The sequence below is a fragment of the Crotalus tigris genome, unplaced genomic scaffold, assembly GCF_016545835.1.
Source record: "Crotalus tigris isolate CLP2741 ecotype Arizona unplaced genomic scaffold, ASM1654583v1 scf7180000018867.1602434, whole genome shotgun sequence".
Lineage (NCBI taxonomy): Eukaryota > Metazoa > Chordata > Lepidosauria > Squamata > Viperidae > Crotalus > Crotalus tigris.
In genome coordinates, this window is record NW_024097246.1 from 1,433,529 (window position 1) to 1,459,694 (window position 26,166).

The 26,166-nt window shown below is 40.5% G+C and overlaps 2 protein-coding genes across 4 annotated transcripts in view; both read right to left on the minus strand.

Moving 5' to 3' along the window:
• Positions 1-2,492, minus strand: part of LOC120314261 (C-type lectin domain family 2 member D-like) — a 28,492-nt gene extending 26,000 nt beyond the window's left edge. Inside the window, exon 1 of one of the 3 annotated variants that reach the window (XM_039357153.1) lies at positions 2,368-2,492. The gene's annotated coding sequence lies outside the window, so the exon portion shown is untranslated. Of the gene's footprint in view, positions 1-2,315 lie in introns of all 3 variants that reach the window. The other 2 variants (XM_039357163.1, XM_039357155.1) reach the window with 2 other exon arrangements.
• Positions 2,493-14,656: 12,164 nt separating this feature from the next.
• Positions 14,657-24,022, minus strand: LOC120314270 (killer cell lectin-like receptor subfamily B member 1B allele C). The gene is made up of 6 exons (XM_039357187.1): positions 23,879-24,022; positions 21,715-21,813; positions 19,402-19,578; positions 16,955-17,109; positions 16,045-16,154; positions 14,657-15,272 (listed from the first exon to the last, which is right to left on the minus strand). Exons 1-6 carry the CDS (start codon positions 23,964-23,966, stop codon positions 15,161-15,163), a joined length of 741 nt encoding a protein of 246 aa, XP_039213121.1. The 5' UTR covers positions 23,967-24,022; the 3' UTR covers positions 14,657-15,160.
• Positions 24,023-26,166: the final 2,144 nt, after the last annotated feature.

A 26,166-nucleotide genomic window follows, 5' to 3' on the forward strand; every position in this document is an offset into this window, starting at 1 on the left:
TAGTTTCCATCCTTGCTTCTTGTCCTGCCTTCAGGTGCTTTGGAGAATCGCTTGATTCCCTCTTCTTTGTGGCAGCCCCTGATATATTGGAACACTGCTATCATTTCCCCCCTCGTCCTTCTCTTCATTAAACTAGACATACCCAATTCCAGCAACCGTTAGCCTCCAGTCCCCTAATCATCTTTGTTGCTCTTCTCTGCACTTTTTCTAGAATCTCAACATCTTTTTTATATCGTGGTGACCAAAACTGGATGCAGTATTCCAAGTGTGGCTCATCCTGAGGATAAGCTCCAGTAGGAGGCCAAAAGCTTAGAAGACAAAACTTCTAACCCCGGTGACTGACCCAGATTGAATCTTGCAATATTATCCTGGGGCACGTATATTTACATTCATTCATTCATTCATTCATTCATTCATTCATTCATTCATTCATTCATTCAGTGACAAAGGTTACAATAACCCTGAAAAAAGTGACTTATGACTGTTGCACTGCAGCATCTCCATGGTCATGTGATCAGAATTCAGATGCTTGGCAACTGATTCATATTTATGACGATTGCAGTGTCCCAGGATCATGTGATCACCTTCTGCGACCTTCTGACAAGCAAAGTCAATGGGGAAGACTTAACAACTGTGTTACTAACTTAACAGCTGCAGTGATTCACTGAACAACTGTGGCAAGAAAGATTGTAAAATGGATCCAAAATTCACTTAACAATTGTCTCGCTTAGCAACAACAAATTTGGATGGCCTGTATTGCTATGCTGAAAGGCAGTAATCTAAAATAAAGCTGGTGCTGCTTTTACCAAAGAATAGTCTGCCTAAACCAGTGGTTCTCAACCTGTGGGTCGGGACCCCATTTGGGGTCGAACGACCATTTCACGGGGGTCGCCAAACAACGCAGTCCACCATTTTTTCCCCCTTTTCCTTAGCTGTGCTACTCCCTTTTATTCTATTGGCTTTTGAAAGCCAATAGAATAGACTCTCTTGAATAGAGTCTAAATCTATTGGATTTCAAAAGCAATAGGAATTGTCCAGGCTGTCTCTGCCCTGCTGAGCCCGCCAAAAGTCCCATTCTGCAAACGGTGCTGCACCAGTTGAGTAGTCCTCGATTTACGACCGGTTGGGGGTCGCGGCATTAAAAAGGTTGAGAACCACTGGCCTAAATGGACTCTCAGTGGTTTCCCTCTTCAGCAGGTGAAAACCTTGAAATATCTAGTGCAGGGTTTCTCAACTTCGTTAAAGTTTGATAACTTTAAGATGTGCAGACTTCAACTCCCAGAATTCCCCATTTTGAAGCTTTCATAGTTGAGAAATACTGAATTCATGACATGACTGCATGCCTTGTACAATTATTAACTACTCTAGTTGTTATGGAAATAGTCTCAGTTGCTAGTGAGTTGTTTAAACCAAACAGTCTTTTGCTGTTTGGTGCCAGATGGTGCACTCTGATACTTCTTATCTCGAAGCTATTTCCTTTATTTAAAAAAAGAATTTTATTATCCCTGTTCTAATTTATCTTTCTTCCTTTTTTTCTTATTATTTAGCCCTGATAGAGTTCTTCAAGTTTTATTTATCTATTTCTCTTCAAGATTTATAAGCCCCTTCCCAAATAACTGCATGTACATGGAGGGAAGTACGCAGTGGATTATCTGTCTTAGGCCCAATACTCTTCAATATCTTCATCAATGGTTTAGATGGGGGGAGGGGTAGAAAGAGAACTCATCAATTAGCAATTGGCCGCTACACTATAAAGATGTTGAGATTCCAGAAAAAGTGCAGGGAAGAACAACAAAGATGATTAGGGGATTGGAGGCTAAAACATAGGAAGAATGGTTGCAGGAATTGGGTATGCTAGTTTAATGACGAAAGGACAAGGGGTGACATGACAGCAGTTATGTCAGGGGTTGCCACAGAGAAGAGGGAGTCAAGCTATTCTCCAAAGCACCTGAAGGCAGGACAAAAAGCAATGGATGGAAACTAAAGAGAGAAGCAACCTAGAACTAAGGAGAAATTTCCTGACAGTTAGAACAATTAACCAGTGGAACAACCTGCCTTCAGAAGTTGTGAATACTCTATCACTGGAGGTTTTTAAGAAGAGACTGGACAGCCATTTATCTGAAATATTTGCCTGAGCAGGGAGTGGAACTAGAAGACCTCCAAAGTCTTTTCCAACTTTGTTATTTTGTTAAAATAGCGTGACCAAGTGGCACACAGCATAAAAAGCAAAGAACACCCCATACCCCTCAAACCATGAGTATTTAAACAAAGAATCTTAGATTAAGAGGCTCAGAATGATAGAGCCCAAATCTCACCTTACATTGATTTGAGGATCTTTTTTGCAACCCTTTAGGATCCCCACAATACCTTTGTGAGATCATGTCCAAGATTGTTCACTTAGAAAGGGTCAATTCTTTGCCATCAATGCTGACAGAGGGAAGGCATCCTTCATTAAGCCTCCATTCAGAGAGCTGGCGTTTCTTCCAAGTCAGCTGCTGTTTCATTGTGATCATTGTCATCCTGTTTCTTGTCAGCTGTCCCCTGAGGTGGGTGGGAAGTCCTCCACTTCCTATTTTCATTCTTTTCACTGGAAGTTTGCCAAAATATCTCCAGCTGCTGCACTCTTACAGGAGATGGTTTGGGGGCTTAACGTTTATTTTTCAGGGACTCAACTACTCTAAATCATTTTTGCCAATCTTCCTTTGCTATATTGCATCTTTTATTCTTCATTACAGCGTTTTAATTTGATAATAGCAATAGCATTTAGACCAGTGGTTCTCAACCTGTGGGTCGGGACCCCATTTGGGGTTGAATGACCATTTCACGGGGATCGCCAAACAATGCAGTCTGCCATTTTTTCCCCCTTTTCCTTAGCTATGCTACTCCCTTTTATTCTATTGGCTTTTGAAAGCCAATAGAATAGACTCTCTTGAATAGAGTCTAATTCTATTGCTTTCAAAAGCCAATAGGAATTGTCCAGGCTGTCTCTGCCCTGCTGAGCCCACCAAAAGTCCCATTCTGCAAACGGTGCTGCACCAGTTGAGTAGTCCTCGACTTACGACCGGTTGAGTAGTCCTCGACTTACGACTGGTTGGGGGTCGCGGCATTAAAAAGGTTGAGAACCACTGATTTAAACTTACTGTATATACTGCTTCACAGTGCTTTACAGCCCTCTCTAGGCGGTTCACAGAGTTAGCATATTGCCCTCCCCCCAAATCTGGGTTGTCATTTTACCAATCTTGGAAGGATGGAAAGTTGAGTTTTACATTTAGGCAGGAAAAATCAAAGGTATAAGTAGAGATTATGTGAGACCTGGCTCAAAAACAGTAACTGTGAGAGGACCTTGGAGGAATCTAGTGGACAATCACTTAACTATCAGCCAGCAGTGTGCAGCAGCAGCCAAAAAAGCTAATACAATCCTGGGTAAACAGAGGCATAGAATCAAGATCACGCAAAGTATTAATACTGCTTTATAAAACCCTAGTAAGACCACACCTGGAATATTGCAATCAGTTTTGGTCACCATACTACAAAAAAGAGGCTGAGACTTTGGAAAAAATTCAGAGAAGAGCAGCTAAGATGATCAAAGGCCTGGAGACTAAAGCATATGAAGAACGACTGCAGGACTTGGGTTTGGCTAGTCTAAAGCAGGGCTTTTCAACCTTTTCACCCATTATACCACTTTTAGGATATGGCAACATCTGAGTACCACCAGTCACCTAGCAAGGTATCAAAAACTTGATGACAAAAAAAAGGAAAAAAGTGATAAAGTACAGGTAGTCCTCAACTTACAACAGTTCGCTTAATGATTGTTCGAAGTTACAATGGCACTGAAAAAAGTGCCCCCCAAGCCACAGCTGAGCAAGACCTGTCCACCCAGCGGCGCTCTTCCTCCTATCTGAGGTTTTCATTGTTGTGAGCATTTCTGTTGGAGACTGGCAGCGGAGGTGGGTTAGGGGTGTTTGGTTTTTATTCCAGCCATCTGCTGGGTGGTTGCAGCAGGTTTGGTCACTTCACATGACCCTGGGACACCGGGACCGTCATAAATATGAATCAGTTGCCAAGCATCTGAATGTAAATCACAAGACCCTGGATATGCTGCAACGTTCCAGCTAATCAGCAGTTCTTCTGGGCTCAGCAGAAGCGCCAGGATCAGTGCTGAGCTCCAGCTGGAGCCTGGCGCTGATCCTGGTGCTTCCACCGAGTTCTGACAGCCCGAAGAAGTGCCAATCAGCTGGAAAGCGGCACTGATCCTGGCGCTTCCGCTGAGCCCTGACAGCCCTGCAGCTCTAGCCATCTCTCGCTCAGGCTTGTATGGTGTTACCACCAGTTCAGCTCATTCCCCCCCCCTCCGCTACCACTTTTCTAGGATGGTCACGTACCACCTGCCAGGTGCCAATGTACCACAGGTGGTACCCGTACCACTGGTTGAAAAGCCCTAGTCTAAAGAAAAGAAAAAACGGGTGACATGATAGCAGTATTCCAGTATTTGAGAGGCTGCCACATAGAAGAATGGGTCAAATTATTCTCCAAAGCACCAGAGGGCAGGACATGAAACAATGGTTGGAAACTTATCAAAGAGAGAAGCAACCTGGAATTAAGGAAAAACTTCCTAACAGTGAGGACAATTAACCAATGAAACAGCTTGCCTTCAGAAATCGTGGGCGCTCCATCACTGGAGGTTTTTAAGAAGAGACTAGACCAGGGCTTCCGGTGGCGTTGTTCTGTGCCGATGGCAGCTACTTTGTAGCCGTCCGCCTGAGATCGTGTGAAAACCGCAGTGAAAGCGAAGATCAGCTGTCCCGCGGCTTAAGCTTCTCTCCCAGGCAAAGGGAGAGAGGTGAGGTTTTTTGCCTTGCGGATAGTGGTAGAGCCACTAAGATCTCGAGATCTTTTTTCGGGATCAAAGGGTGAGCTCCCACGGAGTCCTAGGCAAACTCCACGACTCAGACGCCTTTATTCCTTTTTTTGGGGGGGGGGGGACGAAGCAAGACGCAGCTCCCACCTTCGCAACTTGTGTGAACCGGTGAGTTAATTTTGAACGCGGACAGAGCTGAGCAGGGGAATTGATTTACAAGTTTAATTTGAACTTTAACTCCTGGAAGAAGAGTTTTTCTTTTGTTCTTGTTATAAGGGAAAAGTAAAATGGCGATGAGATGTTTTTCCCTCTCATGCAATTTTTTTTGATTGTTATAAAGTGGTAATTTTTGGGACTTTTAGTGGCTGCATGAGAAGGGTAAATATATTATTATTTCCCTTTTTTTACATATAATTACAAGAGGGTTTTTGTTCCCTCTCCTTTTTTTTTTCTGGTCTTTTGGATTTTTTCTTTGGAGAAAAGTTTTTCTTAAGATGGCTTCGAAGCGTCAAGCAACTTCTGCTGTGCCTAAGGTGGCTTCCTCTCCGGCAATACTTACAGTTCAACAACCTAAAGCTAGATCACCACCACCCTCACCGCCGGTACCATCACTCACGGTAAAAGATATTCAAGATGTTATGGGTAATGTTGTATGTCAAATCAGACAAGAAATGAAGGAACTTTTGGAAGAGAGAAATAGAGTTATGAGGGAGGATATAGTAATGGCTTTGCAAGGACTCGCCTCTGTTGTTGAAAAGTTGGACAATCGCATTGAGGATGTTGTTGATAAAGTGGATTTATTAGAAGACTGTGTTGAAAATGTGGAGAGAACGGTGGAGACTTCACAGGATGAAATTCTCATGTCTCAGTATAGAGAAATGGAGTTTGCTTTGAAAATCAGAGGCTTGAGGGAAAACATGCAAGAAAATTTGAGGGAGGTGGCGGCAAATGATATTGCTGAGATACTTGAGAGGGAACCAGAAGAGATATTGAGGGAGATAGAGAAAATATTTAGAGTTAACTCGTGGATTGCACAGCAGAGAAATTTACCAAGAGATGTGGTGGTGTATTTTGGAAAAAGATCTTTACGTAATGAAGTAATACAAGTATTTTACAACCAGAGATTTCAGATTGCTGCTCAGGATGTGATAATTTTAAAGGAGAGTCCATCAAAAATTTTAAGAAGAAGGAAAGATTTTGCCTTTCTATCAGAGGAACTTAAAAACCGGCAGATGCCATTCAGATGGGATATCCCAATTGGAATTGTGGTGAGCCATGCGGGGACACGTTATAGACTTAACACAGTTGCAAAGGCAAAAGAGTTTTATATGTCTGTTCTGGGAGCTCGCTCACCACCACCTTTACATTTTAAAGCTCTCGATGTGAAAGAGGGAGAGCAACTGGCTGGAGATGCTGCATCAATGAAAGCTGGAAAATTACAGGCTGTGCAGCAGTCTGTTGAGGTGAAAGAGCAGAGAATGACCTGAGCAGCTCATAGACGAAGAGAAAAAGAGCAATATGAGATGGGCATAAAAGAGTCTACTCAAGAATCTGTTTCTGAGCCTGTGGGAGGAGCAAGACCTAAGAAATCTTCGATTCGATCCTCGATGTTAGATCTTCAAGCAGTCTTCTCCAGACTTGCAGCTGGAGGAGATGGCAAAGCTCCTGACCTGGAATGTTAATGGCTTAAATTCTCCTCAGAAACAAAAGAAAATATTTCATTATTTGAAACAATATAATAATGATATTGTTTGTTTGCAGGAAACTCATATTATTTCAAAGGATCAAAAATATTTGATAAATGCCCGATTGGGTTCTCATTTTGTATCTTCTGCTCCAGAGAAAAAAGGGGGTGTTGTTATTTATGTTAAGAAAAATTTGTCAGCTAAATTAATAGATTCAGACTTTCAAGGAAGATATGTTATGATTGAAGTGGTGTTATATAGAAAGAAATTGCTTATAGTGGGCTTGTATGCTCCTAATCAACAACAAAAACAGTTTTATAAGTTTTTACATCAAAAATTGATCTCATTGGATTATAAATCTGTGATCTTGATGGGAGATTGGAATGGTGTTTTGGATACATATAAAGATAAGAAAGGATCTTCTACCATTTTCAAGCAAGCTAAATTACCAAAGGCTTTTTTTGAACTGAAAGAAGATTTGGAATTGAGAGATATCTGGTGGGAGCGCAATATGGATGAGAGGGACTTCACTTTTTTTTCTGATAGGCACCAATCGTTTTCAAGAATTGACTTTTTTTTTATTACTATGGATTTATATTTTAGTGTTAAAAATGTAAAATTTTTTCCAAGGACACTTACTGATCATAGTCCTGTATGGTTAGAATTAATTCCTGAAAAGGAGGAAAGAAGATCATGGAGGTTGAATGAAAATTTATTTAGATATGAAGCGAATGTATTGAAACTTAGAGAACATTTAAAGGAGTTTTTTACTTTAAATATGTTTAAGGGAACTTCAATGTCAATGGTGTGGGATGCAAGTAAGGCTTATATGCGGGGTTTTTTGATTCAAATGAATAATTCTTATAGGCGAAAACAAATGCAAAAATGTAAAGATTTGGAGGAGGAGATTAAAATAAAAGAAAAAACATTAATTATGAATCCTTTGGACAAGAATGTAAAGGCTTCTATAAATTTGCTTAAATCACAATTTAATATGTTAATGGCTGACCAGGTTGCAACTAATTTACGTTTTATGAGACATAATACATTTTGTAATGCAAATAAACCTGGCAGGTGGTTAGCTTATCAATTAAGGAAGAAACAGAGGTCGAGAATCATAGATAAAATAAATTATAATGGTAAGGTGGTTTTTCAGAAAGAATTGATAAAAAAAATCTTTTTTAGATTTTTATACAAAATTATATGTGGGCCAGAAGGTTCAGAGTTTGGATATAGATAAATATTTACAAGATGCTCATTTTCCTAGATTAACTAATGATCAAAGAGATGAGATTAATGGGTTAATTACTTCACAGGAAATTATTAAGGCAATTAAACAATTAAAAGTTGGTAAAGCACCTGGTACGGGTGGATTGACATCAGTTTATTATAAAACTTTAAGTGAGGAGATGATTGAGCCTTTAAAGGAACTTTTTAATAGAATTTTATTGGGTTCGGAGACACCTCTATCTTGGAGAAGGGCCTTTATATCTTTAATTCCAAAAGAGGATCAAGATCTTACTTTACCTAAAAATTTCTTATAAGCAATTGACTAAGTGGGAAGAGGATAAGTGGCAATTAAAATCGATGGAGGACTTAATGCAAGAAAATATTACTTATTCTTGGTTTCAGTACTGGCAATTATTGGAAAGATGGAGTATAGATCAAAAAGTGGGTTTTACAGCGGAAGATGTGAACTTGGTGAAATAAATTAGAGATCAAAATCGAGCCCATATAAAAAGAGTTTATAATGTCTTGGTGGACTTGGATTCAGAAACAGAATTAGTTAAGGATTGTATGGTTAAGGGGGCTCAAAATTTTGAAGCGCCGATTCCATTAGATACATGGGAGATAATTTGGGTGAGGAATGTTAAGTTTACCCAAGCTCAAAATTTACGAGAAAATTTTTATAAAATGTTTTATAGATGGCACCTTGATCCACAAAAGATGTCTCGTATGTATCCCAATTTACAGCCCAAATGTTGGAGATGTGGTTGTATGGATGCAACGTATTATCATATTTGGTGGTCATGTAGAAATATAAAGGCTTTTTGGATTAAGATTTGGTGGAATATTCAAAAAAATTTTAATAGAAGGATAAAATTTACACCACAATTATTTTTGTTAGGTATTATTGAAGATTGTGATAGTAAAGAGATTATTTTAACGTTGAATTTTATTACGGCGGCAAGGTTATTGATTGGGCAATATTGGAAAAAAGATTCCTTGCCTACCTTAGAGGAATGGTTTTTTAAAGTTTCTTACTTATCAGAAATGGCTAAAATTTCGGCTTATCTGAAAGACCATTCACAAGAGAGATGTAATTCTGTATGGAAAAGATGGGTAAATTTTGTTCAGAACAAATATGGGATTAGAAAGTATTATTTAGCTTTTGAATAACTTATAGTGTAAAGTTGTTATGGTTAGATTTGTTGATTTTAATGTAATGGAATTAAAGGGTTTTAAAAAATTTTTTTAGGATTTATGTATAGTTGATTGATGTTTATTTAATTTTTATGTTTTTTCTTTTGCTGTTTTTAGCTCTGTATTCAGCTCTGGGAAGATGGGGAGGGTTAAGGGGGGGTGGAGGGAGGGAGGTGGGGAGGGATTTTATTGTAAAAAGTTTATAAAAATTTCAATTAAAAAAAAAAAAGAGACTAGACCAGTGATGGCGAACCTTTTAGAGACCGAGTGCCCAAACTGCAACCCAAAACCCACTTATGCATATCGGGAGCCAGGTGGGTATGGCCCATCGGCTGGGCGTTGCTGCGATGGTAACGACAGACTGGGTGGGCCTAAAAAGTTCAATCAATCAGTTCCAACTTTGCAAGATCTTTTTTTTTCCCGCGAGAAGTTGAAATTGACTGATTGAACTTTTTTTTTTTTTTTTGCACACGGCAGCGGAGGCCTAAAGCAAAAAGGTTATATAAAACCCAGCTGAAGGCCTAGGACTTGGGCGATGGTGCGCATGCCCACAGAGAGGGCTCTGAATGCCACCTTGGCACCCGTGCCATAGGTTCACCACTACTGGACTAGACAGTCACTTGTCTGAAATGGAATAAGTTCTCCTGCTTGAGCAGGGAACTGGACTAGAAGACCACCAAAGTCCAGCTCTATTCTATTCCAAGAGGAAAAAGGCATGTGATAGATGCTTTATATTAGGTTGCTTTATCTTTGCACAATGCTTCTGATAACACTAATCTACAAGGAGAAAGCCTCGGAAACAAAAATAGCTAAATTTTACCAGAATTGAGTCACTAATAAAGGAAAATTAAGTCCTAAGTATTAATTGGCTCAAGTTTCCAAGATACAGCTTCAAGTCAAAATTGCATCAAAATAATTCAAAAGTACGAGGGGGATGTGCAATTATGCTCCACAGCTTTTCTACAAAATGTGATATAGCAATGAGAATGGTGCCACAGCCACGCCAATCATTATAAATGTATCTTTTTATTGATACCAATAACATAACTTTCCATTCATTTACTGGTTTTTCATGTAACATTTTCATATTTTTTCACTCTGCAAGAGGTTCCACTGTTGTTATCTGGAGCCCAGTAGCTCTGCCTTACTCTTAGGCAATTCCAAATCCCTGACCAGGTCATTTAATTCACTCTGTGAAATTAGATGTGGTTCAGGAGAAGCATACGGTGGGCTAAAGTTTGGGTCCGCTGACATAGACGGCCCTGGATCAGCTCCATCCTGCTCATCGTCTTTATCATCATCTGAGTCTAGAGATTAGGATTCTGGTGGAGCTGGAATTGGCAAATCCTCACTATGGGGAACAGGACGCAGTGCGGATGGAATGTTTGGATATTCCATGGTCCACTTCTTTCTTAAGATCCTTTTTGCAACTGGGGGAACCATGCAAAAATAGCAGTCGCTACTATGATTGGTGGGTTCCCTCCACACCACTGGGACTGCGAAAAGCATGGATTTTTTTTTTCTTGTTTAGCCAATGACACAGATAAGTTGCACATGTAACTGTAAGGACCCACCCCACTTTGCATCTTAAGAAGACAGAACTCTTGGAATAATTCTTCCAACAGGAATCCTTTATTAAGAGAAAATGGTTGCAGGCATGCTAGACAGGACTTGGGGTTCAAGCTCTCCCATTCAAGGTTTTAAGGGGTTCCCCAGTAGTCCCACCCAATCAACCCCCCTTCCAGTGATAGTTTCAAGTATCACAATTCCACCCCCTTTCTTCTTTCTTCCGTCTGGATGGAGACTTCAGGTAACTACATGAAAGGCAAATACCCTGCTTTGTTATGATAAGGTCCTCTAGTGCTAACGCTTTGATGTTACAATAAACACACATTCAGCATTCAGCTCTTTGAAGTGTACTGAAGGAAGTGAGGGCCATAAAGCCCCTTTGTTCTTCCCCTTCTCTCCCTCTTATGGCAGAATCCAAAGAAGGCAGAATTGGGAGTTTCTATATTTGATAATTAAAGATGAAATATGATTGGATTCTGACAGTAACGCAACAATAACGATTGCCCCAATTTTGCATCCAAAATATAGGTAATATGCCTTTTTTTAACCACTGCCATCATATGGCACTTTTGAGATGCAAATTGTAATGTACTGAGCTTAAACTGGGAACAGGTGCAGGGAGCTGCACTGAAACCGTTAGCAGACCACTGGCCTGCTGGCCAGACTTGCTGTCTGCAAGGGCTGACTAGTATGCATTTGAGCGGGAGAATACGTTGCATTCATTGGCTGACACCACCCCAAGCTGAATGTATAAATAGGGGCGGAGCCATCTTTGCTTGAGTTCTGTTTTGTCTCTAATAAAGAAGTACCTGTTTATTACTCCTGCCTTTTCAATGCTGAACCCAGCAAAAAACAGAACACAAATGTAACCTCATCACAAATGTAGCAGAAGTTATCTGCATTGTTTACACAGTTTTGAGGCATCTTGGCTTCTGAAGGAAAATATCATGCAACTGTTCCTTGGAAATGTTAGGCAATGACACATTCACAAGCCACCAGATGTAGCTATATGATGCGTAGATCTGACCAAGACAAATGTACCTTGTAATAAAAGAACTATAAATTAAAGTTAGATAATAATCTTTAGTCTCCAAGTGAAGATAAATTTATACACTTCCATGTGGTACCATTTTCATTGTTCTATCATACAATGACAACAACAATAATAGTAATAATAAAGTTGTAAGGTACCTTGGAGATCATCTACTCCAATCCCCTGTTCAGGCAGGAGACCTATACCATTTCAGACAAATGGCTGTCCACTCTCTTCTTGAAAACTTCCAGTGTTGGAGCATTCACAACTTCTGGAGGCAGGTTTTTCCATTGATTAATTGTTCTCACTGTCAGGAAATTTCTCCTTAGTTCTAGGTTGCTTCTCTCTTTGATTAGTTTCCATCTGTTGCTTCTTGTCCTGCCTTCAGGCGCTTTGGAGAATAGCTTGACTCCCTCTTCTTTGTGGCAGCCCCTGAGATATTGGAACACTGCTATCATGTCCCCCCTTGTCCTTCTCTTCATTAAACTAGACATACCTAATTCCAGCGACCGTTCCTTATATGTTTTAGCCTCCAGTCCCCTAATCATCTTTGTTGCTCTTCTCTGTACTCTTTCTAGAGTCTCAATGTCTTTTTTACATTGTGGTGACCAAAACTGGATTCAGTATTCCAAGTGTGGCCTTACCAAGGCATTGTTAAGTGGTATTAACATTGATTCTATCCCTTTGTTAATGCAGCTGAGCACTGTGTTGGCTTTTTTGGCAGCTGCAGCACACTGCTGGCTTATATTAAGTGATTGTCCACTTGGACTCTGAGATCCCTCTCACAGTTACTACTTTTGAGCAAGGTATCACCTATACCAGGGGTGTCAAACTGCCGGCCCATGGGCCAGACATGTCACAAGGAAACTGTGCCCACCCTATTGCCGGCAATGGGAGAAAAGCTCTGATACATGGTACGACAGCACGTGACATTGTGAGTTTGACATGTCTGACCTATACTATATCTGTGCATTTGGTTTTTCTTGCCTAAATGTAGAACTTACTTTTTTCACCATTTCTTTCTTTCTTTCCTGTTTGCTGTTGCTTTTGAAATCACTTCTTCTTTTTCCTTTCCAACGGTTGAAATTTATTACTCCCACACATGCGATTTATCAAATCCACCCGTTAGTTATGAGACAAGAAATTCTGGTTCATGTTGAGCTTCTTGTAATATTATTTTCCCTGTGATCCTTAAATTAGACCATCTACAACAATCTGCTGCAGAGACCTGGATTCTTTCTACAGCCCTCTTGTCTACCTTTTTTTTTTTTTTATGCATCTGTGGACTGTATCTCCTGACTCAACTTAGCTGGCCTGAACACTAGCAGGTTCCTAGATCTTCAAAATGGTATTCGACCAGCATTTTTTTTCTTTTTATAACCCTGTGTGATCCCTTAATTTGCGGTAGAGTCGAAGCGACCGAAGGAAGCTGAGCGTTTATTGGCCAGATGCCCTTTCTGATGCCTACGTGGAGTTCACAGCAGGCTCTTTGCTCCCAGACTCTTTCTCTTGCATCCTGAGAGAGAAAATCTGTCACTGCCTAGGACTGAACTCTCAACCTTCCCAGTGGGAGGTGAGAGTCTTCACCTCGAGGCCCCACACATCAATATGGTTTAAAAAATATTAGGAAGTTCCCCCTCATCTGCAACACTGTTACAGGTGTTAAATATGGAGTGATTCCTGGGAGGGGGGAGTTGACACAAAAAATAGATTCCTACAATGTTATCATATCAAATGTGTGACATTTATGACATATATATTCCAGGTGGTATATCCGTGCCTCTTCAAGGAGAACATGTGCTGCAAAGGAATGACAAGTAGTCCTCAACTTAGGACCACAATTGCTACTGGAATTAAATCACTGAGTAATGTCATTAAGTGATTCATACTTGACTTTACAACTTTTTTGTCATGTTTGTTAAACAAATCACCAGGGTTGTGAAGTGATTCTAGCTTCCTCCATTGACTTTGCTTGTTGAAAGCCTCCTGGGAAGGTCATAAATGGCAACCATGGCCCTAAGACACTGCAATATTTACCTCCCTCAGTGCAGGCATGCAATTTGGGTGTCCTCCTGGACTCACAGCTAAATTTGGAACAACATCTATCGGCTGTGGACAGGGGGACCTTTGCCCAGGTTCACCTGGTGCACCAGTTGTGGCCTTATCTGGACCGAGAGGCTTTACTCACAGTCACTCATGCCCTTGTCACCTCAAGACTGGATTACTGTAATGCGCTCTACATGGGGCTACCCTTGAAGAGCGTTCAGAGGCTGCAGTTGGTTCAGAATGCAGCCGCGAGAGCGATTGTGGGCGCGCCAAGGTACGCCCACGTGTCACCTATCCTCCATGAGCTGCACTGGCTTCCTGTGGGTCTCCGGATGCAATTCAAGGTGTTGGTTATCACCTTTAAAGCCCTTCATGGCATAGGGCCAGGTTACTTAAAGGACCGTATACTGCCGCACAGTTCCCAGAGACCGATGAGGTCCCATAGATTGGGCCTCCTTCAGGTCCCGTCGGCCAGACAATGTCGGCTGGCGGGCCCTCGGGGAAGGGCCTTTTCTGTGGTGGCTCCGACCTGGTGGAATCAACTTCCCCCTGAGGTTCGAACAACTCCCACCCTGCCAGCCTTTAAGAAAGCCGTTAAAACTCTCCTGTTCTGGCAGGCCTGGGGCTGATGTCCCCGGGGGGGGGGGGATATGATCGGACTTGCGGTATGATTGTATTATTTTATTGTTTTATTCTTAGATGATTGTTTTAATTTTGAACGCTGCCCTGAGTCCTTTGGGATTGGGCGGCATATAAATAAAATTAAATAAATAAATAAATAAATATGCTGGTTGCCAAGTGCCCAAATTTAGATCACGTGAGCATGGGGCCGCTGCAGTGGTCATACGTGTGTATACCAATCATAAGCCACTTTTTTGAACTGTGTTGTAACTTCAAACATTTATTAAATGAACGCAAGTCAAGGACTATCTGTATTATGATATTTTTTCAATAAGGGATAGATGACAATAATTGAGAATCATAGTTTTCATGGGTAGCCAATGGGGAGCACGGATGGGTAATTACAATCCAGCATTTCTAACCTGATTTTATAATGGTGTCCCTGAACAAGACTTTTCTGTCTCAGAAATTAATGGGGGAAGAGTAAGAAAGATGGAAATTATAAATCTGAACCTGGAGATGGCTGTGCTTTGGGAAGCATAAAAACAGATGCAGTAAAAACAACTACAACATCTCTAAAGGTAACCATCGGTTTCTTTTTTTTTTTTTTTTGTACATGCTATATTTAAAAATACAAGTATAATTTATTCTATTTCATCTATTGAACTCTATTTTTAAAGTAATATGAAAGGAGTGCACATGGGATTTTTTTATGGGCTCACATATTTTCTGGGGATGCCACAAAACCTTCTTCATTTAGAAGTTACTTCCCTTTACGCTTCTTTTCTCATCTACAACAGGCTGGTATGAGGATTTAGCAGTTCTTTCCTCAGATAGCACCTCCTTGCTCTGGGGTGAAACAGCCATTGCTGAATAAGGCAGCCCACATTTACGGGAGGAGGGGGATTTTTTAAATGCAAATCCTCAGATGAATACAGACGGTTTCTGACAAATCCAGTGAAGTTCTGTACTGCACATATCAGATGCGATTCCCTTCTTTCCTATAATACCACAGTCAGCCGTTAAGGGTTGAGATCTATGAAGGGAAAGAGAAAAGCACTTTCAGTTTAGGAAATTAAAATTAAATTAAATTAAATTAAAATTAAAACAATTAAAAAACAAAAATTAGAATATTTTGGACATGTGATGCGACACCCAGAAAAAAATGGCATATTCCATTTAATCCTCCAGGGAAAGATTGAAGGCAAATGAGGTCCAGGCAGAAGAAGAACATCATGGCTTCAAAATCTAAGGGACTGGTTTGGATAAAACTCAGCAGCACTTTTTCGTGTGGCTGCTGATAAAAACAGGATCACAGTCCTTTCAACAATTCCAAGAAGATTCCATACCCATTTGCACTATTCAGTCAGAACTGAAGAAGCTTCTTGGGTGAAAAGTGAAACATCTTCAAGGATTAAAAAACAAAGTCCAGTTGCCTTTTGGAAAAAAAAAGAGACATTTTTTAAAAGTGTTTTTATTTGTGAGCTGCCCCCCTGCTCTAGTAATTGGGAGTTGGGCAGCATACAAAATGAATGAATACAGGAAATAATTTCTAATAGCAGCAGAAAACCAAAAATAATGAAATGAAGCCATGGATCCTGTATTAGACATGGGTTTTTCACAGTTGTACTGAAGCGGTTCCTTCACTGATGAAATGAAAGCTGATCTTATAATCTCCTTAAGATGCTTCTAGATCCCTTAATGACTCCAGGTATTTATATTATATATACTTCTCTCTCTTTTTTACTTTATTATACAAGAAACACTACATTACAGAAGTTTTCTTCCATGGGTATTTGAATACTTACAGTGTTTGGTTTAATGGTGAGCCATTGACCCACATCCATCTCTCCTCTGGCAATTTTAATCTGAGCCCAATCCATGTATCCTTATTCTTTATGATGTCTTGGATGAATTCCTATAAAATATCATTTAATTTTCATTACAAGGATGGCTGTTGGAATCCCTAACCATGTCCTATTATTGAGACTGTGTTAAATTCCTCCGAATGAATTAATTGCCAAAAACAGGCCTCTTATTTTCTGCCAGTTGCGCCTCTGATGTTGTGGGGAACTTTAACAGGTGGATTTTGCCCCATCTGCTTATCCTTGAAGGAGAAAAGGATGGAGTAGATGGCTATTAAGCATCAAAGTAAGATCAATACAAACAACCAAGTGAGAAAGTCTGCACTACCTTTATGTATTCATTTGGCTAATCCTACTTCGCCTGAAGTATCTCCTGAAGCCTGCTGGTATATACTAGTCCAATCACTGAAATCTTTTTATTTAAAACAGTGGTTCTCAACCTGTGGGTTGGGACCCCATTTGGGGTCGAGCGACCATTTCACGGGGGTCGCCAGACAACGCAGTCCTCCATTTTTTCCCCCCTTTTCCTTAGCTGTGCTACTCCCTTTTATTCCATTGGCTTTTGAAAGCCAATAGAATAGACTCTCTTGAATAGAGTCTAATTCTATTGGCTTTCAAAAGCCAATAGGAATTGTCCAGGCTGTCTCTGCCCTGCTGAGCCCGCCAAAAGTCCCATTCTGCAAAAGGTGCTGTACCAGTTGAGTAGTTCTCGACTTATGACCGGTTGAGTAGTCCTCGACTTATGACCGGTTGAGGGTCGCGGCATTAAAAAGGTTGAGAACCACTGATTTAAAATAACAAATAAAAAAAGTAAGAAAGCTAGGGATTCTTCTCCTGCAACAAATTCTTTTACCTGCTCTCCTGTACTAGAAATCACCAATAGCCGAGCTCTTTTTGCCACACAATCCTTTTGGCTTTGGATCCAGGACAGGATTGAAGTAGAAAACCAGTAGCATTTGCCCTCATATGAAACCCATGTTACAGGGCATATACTGCAGGATCCATTCTCTAGGAAAGGAAATAAATGTTTTTCTTTAAAAAATATGTTTGTAATCAACTCTACAGGTATATTTCAAGTTCTTTAAAGTCCCTTTGAAAAGTAAGGAGAGGATCCCATTTAAAAATATGATAATTTTTACTGGGTTAGGGTCATTCTTTCACTCATTCATTCAATTTCATGGTGACTCTGCATAGATTAGCCTTTCTTTTTTAAAAGAATGTTATTAAATTTTATAAAAGGGTTAAAATATAACAACAAAAATAGTAAAGGTAGGGGAAGGGAACAATGGAGAGTTTCAGAAGCGACATAAGAAAAATACACACTAAAAATAACATTTAAAAAAGGTTACTTCTAACTCTCTTAATTGTGGATGCAGTTATTTAATACAATATATTCTTATTTTAGATTAAGAAAAAATGAAACAAACTATAAAAATATACACACTAATCAACTAACAAACAACAGCAACAATATATATATATATATCGTAATCACTTAATTTGAATAAAATTCATAGCTCATAAATGCTTGGTATTCTCAATACCAAAAACATATTACTAGATATTTCTACAATAAAAATCTATAATAAAACCTCCTCTACTTTAAAATTAGATAGATGCATACGGTAAAAATGCATATCTATTAAACTCCAACAATATACAAGATTTCTATAGTCAAAACATATGTCATTATCAGATCCCAAAATCATAACTTCATTTTTCTTTTTACCAAGCAAAAAGCCCAAAAGTAGTTTCCATGTAAAAAAAAAAAAAAGCAGTCAAATTGTTAACTTTAATTGAAGTAATCCGTTTTGCTATCTCCTCCAGCTCCATTAATTTCAAGATCCATTTCTCCATTATGGAAATCAATACTTCCTTCCCCATCTGTGCATAGGTTTACATTTTCAAGTCTGAAATCACTGGGGTTATTTACAACTGTGAGGTGGTTAAAGTAAACCACCAAGTCACAATAGGGAGCCAGCTTCACTAGGTCCAAGGAAGGAGTCTAAAGTCCATGGGTCAGTGTGCTTGCAGGCATGGGGAACCCTAACCACTGGTGATGCTCTGTGGGGCTAGAAAGGCAGAATAGAATAGAACTGGAAGGGACCTTGGAGGTCTTCTAGTATCTAGAAGAGCCCCCTGCTCGATCAGGAGAACCTATACCATTTCAGATAAGTAACTGTCCAGTCTCCTCTTAAAAATCTCCAGGGATGGAGCACCCACAACTTCTGAAGGCAAGCTGTTCCATTGGTTAATTGTCCTCACTGTTAGAAAGTTGCTCCTTAATTCCAGGTTGCTTCTCTCCTTGATCAGTTTCCAACCATTGTTTCTTGTCCTGCCCTCTGGTGCCTTGAAGAATAGTTTGACGCCCTCTTCTTTGTGGCAGCCCCTCAAATACTGGAATACTGCTATCATGTCGCTCCTGTTTAGTCTTTTCTTTAGACTAGCCCAGGGATAGGCAACCGTGGCTCTTTTATGCCTCGTGGACTTCAACTCCCAGAATTCCTGAGCCAACATGGCTCAGCTTGGAACCCTCTCCCTTTCCCCTCAGCATGGCTGGCTCAGGAATTCTGGGAGTTGAACTCCACGAGGCATAAAAGAGCCAAGGTTGCCTACCCCTGGACTAGCCAAACCCAAGTCCTGCAGCTGTTCTTCATATGTTTTACTCTCCAAGTCTTTGATCATTTTAGTTGCTCTTTTTCCAAAGTCTCAACATCTTTTTTGTAGTATGGTGACCAAAACTGGCTGCAGTATTCCAGGGGTGGTCTTACTAGGGTTTTATAAAGCGGTACTAATACTTCGCGTGATCTTGATTCTATGCCTCTGTTTATGCAACCGAGGATTGTATTAGCTTTTTTGGCTGCTGCTGCACACTGCTGGCTCATAAGTCAGAGTAAGCCCTGTAGATTTTTTCCACTTCATCTTCAGAACATGAACTCTCAACCGCACCAACAGAACCATGAGATTTTTCTCCCTCTCTCTGTTTCTCTTTCTGTGTTTAGTGACTCCCTCAACACTTAGCAATTATCACTGCCTAAAGGTTAATGGATCGTACTCTATCTGAGTAGATAGAGTGTACCTCTGAGAAAGGGGTCAGAATACGCACAAAAGAGCTGTTAGAGTTCAGGGGGGAAAGACAAAAGTAGGATGATGATGCCTCCTGAGGGAGATGAGCAGTCTAGAAATACAAATAAACAATCAATCAGTAATAAGAGATAACACACATATTTGGGATAAAAATGTCTAAGAAATTATAATAAGGGTCACAGGAACATTTCAATTAAAAATATAAAGAGTTACCGGTTGTTGCATTTGTAGCCTCACACAAATGTTGCCTTAGACAAGTCTTGAGTGCTTCTAATTGGCTATTTGTTTTGTTTTCATCTGGATTGCATTGATGTGCATTTGAAATTCGAGTCATTTCCTCGGGATTTTGTGGGCTTCTGTTTGTTGCTGTTGAGGAATTGCAACCCAAGCCTATAAAACATTAAGCCAAAATTATAGTTACATAATTAAAACTGTACAATATCACAGATACGGTATTCTGGATAAAGAGAGAGCCCCCATCTGGATTCTTCCAAGGATTCATAATACTACTCAACCAGTACTAGGGCTCCATTTAGCACCTTTTGATAGCCTCTCACAAGCTTTATTTTATTATTTTATCAATACCCTGCCTTTATTATTTTCATAAATAGCCCAAGGCAGTGAACGCACACAATACTTCTTCCTTCTCCTATTTTTCCCACAACAACCACACTGTGACGTGGGTTGGGTTGAGAGAGTGTGAATGGCCCAACATCACCCAGCTAGGTTTCATGTCTAAGGCGGAACTAGAACTCACCATCTCTTAGCTTCTAGCCTGGTGCCTTCACCACTACACCAAACTGGCTCTCTTTAGTATTTTCACTTGGTAATTTCTTCATTAAATGAACTGAGAGATCACAAAACACCATGCAATTGTTTGCTTTCTTCTGACCTCTTTATTAAGCAAGATGAGTGCCTGAGGAAAAAGATGATGGACTAGAAGAAAGGCTGAGAGGATTTCTGCAAGGAGCAACAAATAATTAAGATGGGATTGCCCCATTTTACATTGCTGTGGCCCAATCTTATGGTCCAACTTTCATAGCCATAAGAAAGGCTGAGCGCCAAAGAATTGAGGCCTTTGAATTATGGTGCTGGAGAAGACTCCTGCAAGTCCCCTGGACTGCAAGGCATTGAAACCGGTCAGTCTTAGAAGAGATCAACCCTGACTGCTCTTTAGAAGGCCAGATCCTGAAGTTGAAACTCAAGTACTTTGCTCACCTAATGAGAAGGACTCACTGGAGAAGGGCCTAATGCTGGGAAAGATTGAGGGCAATAAAAGAAGGGGACAACAGAGAATGAGGTGGCTGGATGGAGTCACTGAAGCAGTAGGCATGAGCTTAAATAGACTCCAGAAGATGGTAGAGGACAGGAAGGCCTGGAGGAATGTTGTCCATGGGGCCATGATGGGTCAGACACAGCTTCGCAACTAACAACAACAACACAACATTGCTGTGGCCAAAACCTAGCTCACTTAAAGCAATCAAATCACTTTGAAGCTGCAGCATAAATGTATTAAGCCTGCATACAATAAAGAGGTAGACAAGGTGTAAATTACAACATGACAGAATATTTTTAATAAGCCCATCTTGATGGACTTCTCATTATTTACCTTATCCTACTGGGTCAGAATGGCAGCTATATTTTCTTGGAGATTTGGTCACTGAATGTAAACAATGTGATTTATTGGGTCACTGATTCCTGTCTGATTCTCTCACCTGTGGCCACTCAGGATCAATTCAGCTTAGAATGGAGTAGGATAGAATAACGGAGTTGGAAGGACTTTGGAGATCTTCTAATCCAACCCCATGCTCAAGAAGGAGACCCTGTATCATTCCAGACAAATGGCTATGCAATCTCTTCTTAAAAGCCCAACTCCAAAGATGGAGTGCCCACCACTTCTGAAGGCAAGTTGTTCCATTGTCTCACTGTCAGGAAATTTCTCCTTAATTCTAGGTTCGATCTCTCTCTGATATGTTTCCATCTGTTACTTATTGTCCTGCCCTCAGGTGCTTTGGAGACTAGGTCAACCCCCTCTTCTCTTGACAGCCCTTCAGATATTGGAAAATACTGTCATGTCACCTAGTCTTTCTCTTTGTTAGATGAGACATACCAGTTCCTGAAGCTGTTCATTGTACGTTTTAGCCTCCAGTCCCCCAATCATTTTTGTTGCTCTTCTCTGCATTTTTTCTAGAGTCTCAACATCTTTTTTATATTATGGTGTCCAAAACTGGACCCGGTATTCCAGCTATGGTCTTACTAATGCAGGATAAAATGATAATAACACTTCATGTGATCTTGATACTATCTCTCTGTTGATGTAACATAGGACTCTCCTTAACCTGGATGGGGAGGAGATAAGTTTTGATGGATGCTAGATGGCTGGGTCCACTGTATTTTATATATAAAAAAACCTGGTCTTATTTACGCTTCTATGGGAAGGATTGCTTTTAATCCTTGAATCTTTGAGTGTCTGCTCAGTAGATTTGATTCTTACTTCATCATGCTCTCTCCTCCTACAATACTCACCATGAACCCCCATCAGTATCACAGTCACCATCAAGATAACATTCCCAGTGCAGGAAAGCCATAGAACAATCCGATGCCAATGAGGGCATATTCGGTGATCTGCAAAATGCAAGCAAAACATCTGGAATGTTACTCTAATGGAAGTGGTTAGGAGCTTTTATCTTACGTATTTTGCAGATCACCTGACACTTCTACTAAATAATAACAAAGTCATATTAGAAAGGCAAGCTATTGATTCTCTCAGTTGAGCATGTTCTCCTTGATCTTCTGTTTGACACATGTGCTATTCCAAGCCTTTACCAAGTAAACTTTCACTTTCTTATACAACATTCCCTTTCTGAATGTTATAAGCTTCCTCCCTCTCATTTTGCCACTCACATTTAAAAATATGTATTATAGGATGTTTTGATAGATGTTAATGTTTTTCCCCTCCGTGGGTCCCCAGAGGCGTGCCTTCTTTGTTACTACTCTGTCCCCTTTTTCACCCCAATCTGTGTAAAAAAAACTTGGCTTATATTACATAATGTATATGCGTTTGTTTCCCTTTTCTTAATTTTTGCTTTTTTATTTAATTAATAAAAATATCATTTTAAAACCTTGTATTTTCCTGCAGTATTAAATCGGGGTGATTTATGGATGATTTGAATGGTTGCTATCTGAATTTTAATATATTCCCCAGCAGACTGCATTTTGTCCTATATTGCTTAAGTTTTGTTTTTGTTTTTTTTTTAAAAAATGCTTTTAATCCAATTTGTTTAATCCAAATGTTACCAATAGAAAAGAATATTTGCAGCTCGGGGTTGAACTGTTGAGTCCTTGGTGCTCTCTGAGCTTGGTTGTTTTCTTGCATAAGCAATTCACCCAGCAAAACTGACACACATACTGTAAGATAAAGACGTAGCCCTGTAAGGCTGGCGCACTGTACATAAGAAGCGAGAAAGCAGAAGTAGCTAAAAATGTTCCCTTTTGAGTGTTTCCTTTAAGACACCATATGTTCCCGGGTGGGTTAGATATTAGGTTTTTTCTTTGCTGTCTTTTCATGACCCTGCATCCACGATTCTGCAAGTGCCCAAAGACAGCGGGGTCATCTGCACATATTCACAATTGATACTTCCTATGCTAATTCCGGGTCAACATAATGGGCAGCATATAAATTTAATAAATAAATGAACACACGTAAAACAATGATAATGAAAGCTGCAGTGAACCAACTGTTGAACTGACAGAGATGAAAGAAAAAAGAACAACTGAGGCTCAGAGGACGACAGAGAGGAAGATCCCTGCTGAACTGCCTTTTGATCAAAGTTTTTGTGAGAGGTAGACGTGGGCGGGTGAAGAACAGACATTCAGAACCATCTATAATTCCAAGCCACATAAACCTTTAGAGGCAAAGGCTGGCAGCTCTTAGAATTTTATCTGTAGAACCACAGGAAAATAAAATGCGCCTCTCTCTTAGCACAATCGTGGCAAACACAGCACTCCCTTCAAAATAGTACTTGATACCTGGTCCCTGTTGCATTCCTGCAAGATTTTTATAGAGCCACATTGCCAGTGCTCCTTCACGTTTCATGCATGGCAGAACAATGCAACCACAGTTGTTGCTTTTTTTAAAGCACCTAGATCTGCAGTGCACCATGTCACTGGGAACATCAAGGCCCTCCAAGCTGTGGTTAACATTTGTAACATTTCTTAACATTAACTTGGGAGCAAAGGACATCCAATGCAAAGAGATTCCTTCTGTTTTCTCTTTGAGAAGATGCAACAGATCAGATCCAGTCCTCTGTGCAATATTTTGGATATGCTTCTGTAACATGCTTCTGTTACAATGATCATTATTACATTATAGCTCAGGGTTTCTCTACAAGCTCAATGCAGCATAGGTAATGGGCCTCTCCTCTGTTACCTGCGCAGTAATGGATTCTCAAAGAGAAATTAAGCTGCGAAATAATGTTACCCTCTCAAAGTCACTGAGGGAGCATTGTAACCAAGCAACAACTTAAACCTGGGTCCTCATCTACACCCTTAATCCCTACTCCCTACTGGCTATGTGGGCTTCTACTTATGGTCTGTATATATATATATATAAAGGATGAAATGGAAGGCCTTTTAGAGAATATATCACCTTTCTCAGTCTGAGAAGCTGTCCTGAAATAAGTGAACTTACCTGCCTGTTGAACAACGAAATTTGCACTTCTTCTAGATGAGGAATCCTCAGAACATTTGATGTCTGCATAGACCAGACCAGCATCCATGGTCAGCTGCAACCCAAAACAGATGGACTGTATGTAAGTAAGATGTTCTTAATATGCCTGCACATGCGTAACGGAAATCTACACTACCTATCACTTTTCCAAAATGTAAGTATATTCTCTCTGCCCATGTATAGTTGTGGTTATGTGCTCCTACGCTGAAAGGAGGGAAATCTCTACAGAACACGACTGTAATAAAATGTATTTTCCTATAGGTGGTTTCCAGACAACAGTGCAGATGAAGCTAAGAGTCACTTGCAATTTACAAAGGAAACTAAGATTTAAAGTTTGTTTCTTTTTCTTTTTCTATGTTTGTGATCTCCAGTAACAGGCCAGGAGATTCAACATCCCCATCCACCCAAATGAAACTACAGTCCATCAGGATGGTGTGCCCCAATGTAGGAGATGCCATTTCATCTGCTCTCTTCTTTTCTCATTTTCTCCCTTCCCCTTTTCATCCACTCAGTATGATATGCCCATGGAGTATGAGTGGCTGTTATTTGTCTATTTCTGAAATTCCCTCTTCAAATAATATCCATCCTCGCCCCCTAGAGAAAGTATTGCAATGCTTTATGTAGCCTAGCTATGTTTTTCACAACGAAAAACAGATGTGTATTTCTAAGGTGACCAACCGTCCTCCTTTAGGGAGGACAGTCCTCCTTTTGTAAGTTCTGTCCTCCCTTGAAAAGTGTCCTCCTACATGTCCTCCTTTTTAATATTTGAAGACTAGTCTGCAGGGCTTTTTTTTCTCATAGAACGCTCAGAACGGCATTCCGGCACCTTTTTTTGATTTTTTTTTTCAACTTTTGCATGAGCTGTGCTACTCCCGCTATTGGCTTTCAAAAGCCAATAGGAATTGCTGCTGAGCACACCAAAACACCCGGCCAGCAAATTTTGCACATGCAAGTTGTCTGCAGCGAAGGCAAATTGGCAGGAACTTAGCACCCCTCCCTGCTACCCAACTACACCATCTCCTAGTTAGTTCCGAAGATACCTGGAGGAGACTGGAGTGGTACGTTTCTCTTGATCTTCGGCTCTGCTAAGGCAATAATGGCTGTGGGAGCAAGAGGCAGGGGCGGCAGGGGTGCTGCAGTTGGGGTGTGAGGGGCGGCAGTGGCCGGCTGTGGGAGCTGCAGGGCCCTCTCTACATGGGGCTGCGCAGGGTGGGTGGTGGTGCTGGCGGGGCGGCTACAGGTGGGATGTGTCGATGGCAGGCTGCCCCCCAGGGCCAGAGCCGGCACGGCTGGTGCTTTGGGAGCTGCGGGGCCTGTTCTACACAGCAGGGATGCAGTGCTGGCAGGGGTGAGGCGGACAGTTGACCTTCCATGGGCCGAGCCAGCTTTTATGATATTTTTTTCTTCAATTTATTTGTGTCCTCCTTTTTATTGTAAAAAAGTTGGTCACCTTAGTATTTCTAAAGTCCATTTAGGAAGTCCCTGAGAAGCAGTCCTTGACAAGTGGAGATTGCTGCAACCTTCTCTTTTGATAACCATTGTTTTTTGCATTATTCTCCATGCTTACATTGGCTGCATAATCTTAACCAAGCAAGAGCTGTGTGTACCAGCCTCTCCTTCTAAAGTTGACTTGCAGAAAAATATTTATAGTGCAGCTGAACACAAATTTTGGATGAGTGTAGAAGGCAGTGGAAACCTTAGCAATGAGGATTTAGGGGGTGGGAGGAAATAAAGGCCATATTGCATTCAATTTTCAGTTTTCTGATACAGTTATTTTCCTGGCTCCGTCCTGATTCTGGGTGTCTCCATTTTCCTGAAGTCTAGCACACTGTCCAAGCTATTTCTGGCCTTGTACTGTATGCGACTTTGCTTCTTATTTCAGTGTTGGTTCATCTTCAAGTTTTCTATGTTTTAAGAAAAAAGCAAAATGCTAGAAAAAACTTTCATGGCTTTTTATTTTTACAGGTAGAATGGAGATAAACTGGCAAAGCAGAAGTGAAGAATGATGCCAAATATTTGGAGTGTCTCAACTGTGATAAATCTGGATGTCTGGAGAAGAAACTTTTAGATCAATGTCCAATCACTCCCGGCAAACCCCATCAGCATGGCCAATGGCAAGGAATGCTGGGAGTTGTGGTTCAACAGCTTCTAAAAGGAGACTAAAAACTCTACATTTGGATGATGGCTTGGATCAACAGAATAAAACACTTGCACAAAAACTCTGTTAATTGGCTATTTTGAGAATTGCA

Excerpts from the sequence above, each read along its gene's own strand:
- LOC120314270 (XM_039357187.1), bottom strand. The coding sequence starts at position 23,966 with ATGGATGCTGGTCTGGTCTATGCAGACATCAAATGTTCTGAGGATTCC. Across the intron at positions 17,110-19,401 it reads GGCTACAAATGCAACAACCG|AGAATGGATCCTGCAGTATA; the intron begins GTAACTCTTTAT and ends TTCCTTTCCTAG. Across the intron at positions 16,155-16,954 it reads TTTCTAGTACAGGAGAGCAG|GAATTCATCCAAGACATCAT; the intron begins GTAAAAGAATTT and ends GATATTTTATAG.